Genomic DNA, 1,260 nt, shown 5'->3' on the forward strand with positions numbered 1-1,260 from the left:
GCCGTCTGTTTCTGAATATGAATCGGAGGACGACGAACCACTCCCTTCTTTGCCTCAATAACAAAGTTAGGAACTTACCCATTTTCCCGAACTTAATGTTGTTGGTAGAGGAATGGATGAAGAATATATTCCCATGGATAATTTTGCGGAAGATGAAATGGAGTTTTGAGACGAAAAAGATCCAGAAATACGTTTAAATATGTATTTCACTTCAAAAGGCCAAGTTGATTACACCGTTAGAATGTGGAATATCAACCACAATAGAGAGACATTTATGGCAGAAACCCGACCCAAAGTCTTCACAGCGAAATGTAAAAGTATCAAGCAAACAAACAACCAGCACAATACCTCTCAAACATGTCTTTGGACATGCACGACAAGAAAATTAAAAGATTCCAATTGTTTCAAAATGACAACATGGACTCCGGCCCACTCGTGTTTCACCACTGTTTCTCGCAACAACAACCGAGCCTTAAGATCAAAAGTTGTAATCCAACAACAAGTTCTTGCAAATGTATCGTATACTATGAAACAAATTCAGTCTCTGATCAAAGAGAAACTGAATGTTGATATCACTTATGGCAAGGTTTGGGCTGCCAGGAAAAAAGCCGTCGAAAACATATACTGTAGCTGGGATGAAAACTTCCATGAATTACCAAGCTACATAATAGCACTACAACAAGCAAACCCCAGTACAGTTGTTCAGTGGTTACATCATCCCTATAGTCCAAGTGACTGCTCAGTATTCAAGTATGTATTTTGGGCATTCCGTCCAAGTATTGAAGCCTTTAGATTTTGCATTCCTGTGATCTCTATAGATGCCATCCATCTAAAGGGCACTTACAAGGGAAAAATATTGATAGCGGTTTCCAAAAACGCAAACAACATGATCTTGCCGATTGCGTACGCATAGGTGGATGAGGAAACAAACGAGAGCTGGAAGTGGTTTCTTCAACAATTTGCTGACAACTTTGAAGACCCCGCAAGGAGAAAGTTGTGTGTAATTTCTGACAGGCATGCGGGTATAAAACACGCCATGGATAATTTAGAATCCTGGAAGGAACCCCACGCCTACCATCGATTTTGTCTAAGGCATGTAAGAAGCTATTTCATGGAGAAGTTCAAGAGTGTGAGCCTCAAAAGAATGTGTTGGGAGATCGGAAGCACAACATAACAAAGAAAGTATGATCGCCTGATGGATGAGCTTAAGGCAACAAACAAAGAAGCGTGGCGGTACCTCCGTCAAATAGATATAAAAAA

General features: G+C 40.3%; 1 protein-coding gene across 1 annotated transcript; it reads left to right on the forward strand.

Moving 5' to 3' along the window:
* Positions 1-409: 409 nt before the first annotated feature.
* On the forward strand, positions 410-913 carry LOC143594336 (uncharacterized). The gene has a single exon (XM_077073668.1). It carries the CDS (start codon positions 410-412, stop codon positions 911-913), a length of 504 nt encoding a protein of 167 aa, XP_076929783.1.
* Positions 914-1,260: the final 347 nt, after the last annotated feature.

The sequence above is a fragment of the Bidens hawaiensis genome, unplaced genomic scaffold, assembly GCF_021521415.1.
Source record: "Bidens hawaiensis isolate Kalapana, Puna unplaced genomic scaffold, B.hawaiensis_p1.1 tig00043510_1, whole genome shotgun sequence".
Lineage (NCBI taxonomy): Eukaryota > Viridiplantae > Streptophyta > Magnoliopsida > Asterales > Asteraceae > Bidens > Bidens hawaiensis.

Coding starts and splice junctions, on each gene's coding strand:
- LOC143594336 (XM_077073668.1), top strand. CDS start 410: ATGACAACATGGACTCCGGCCCACTCGTGTTTCACCACTGTTTCTCGC.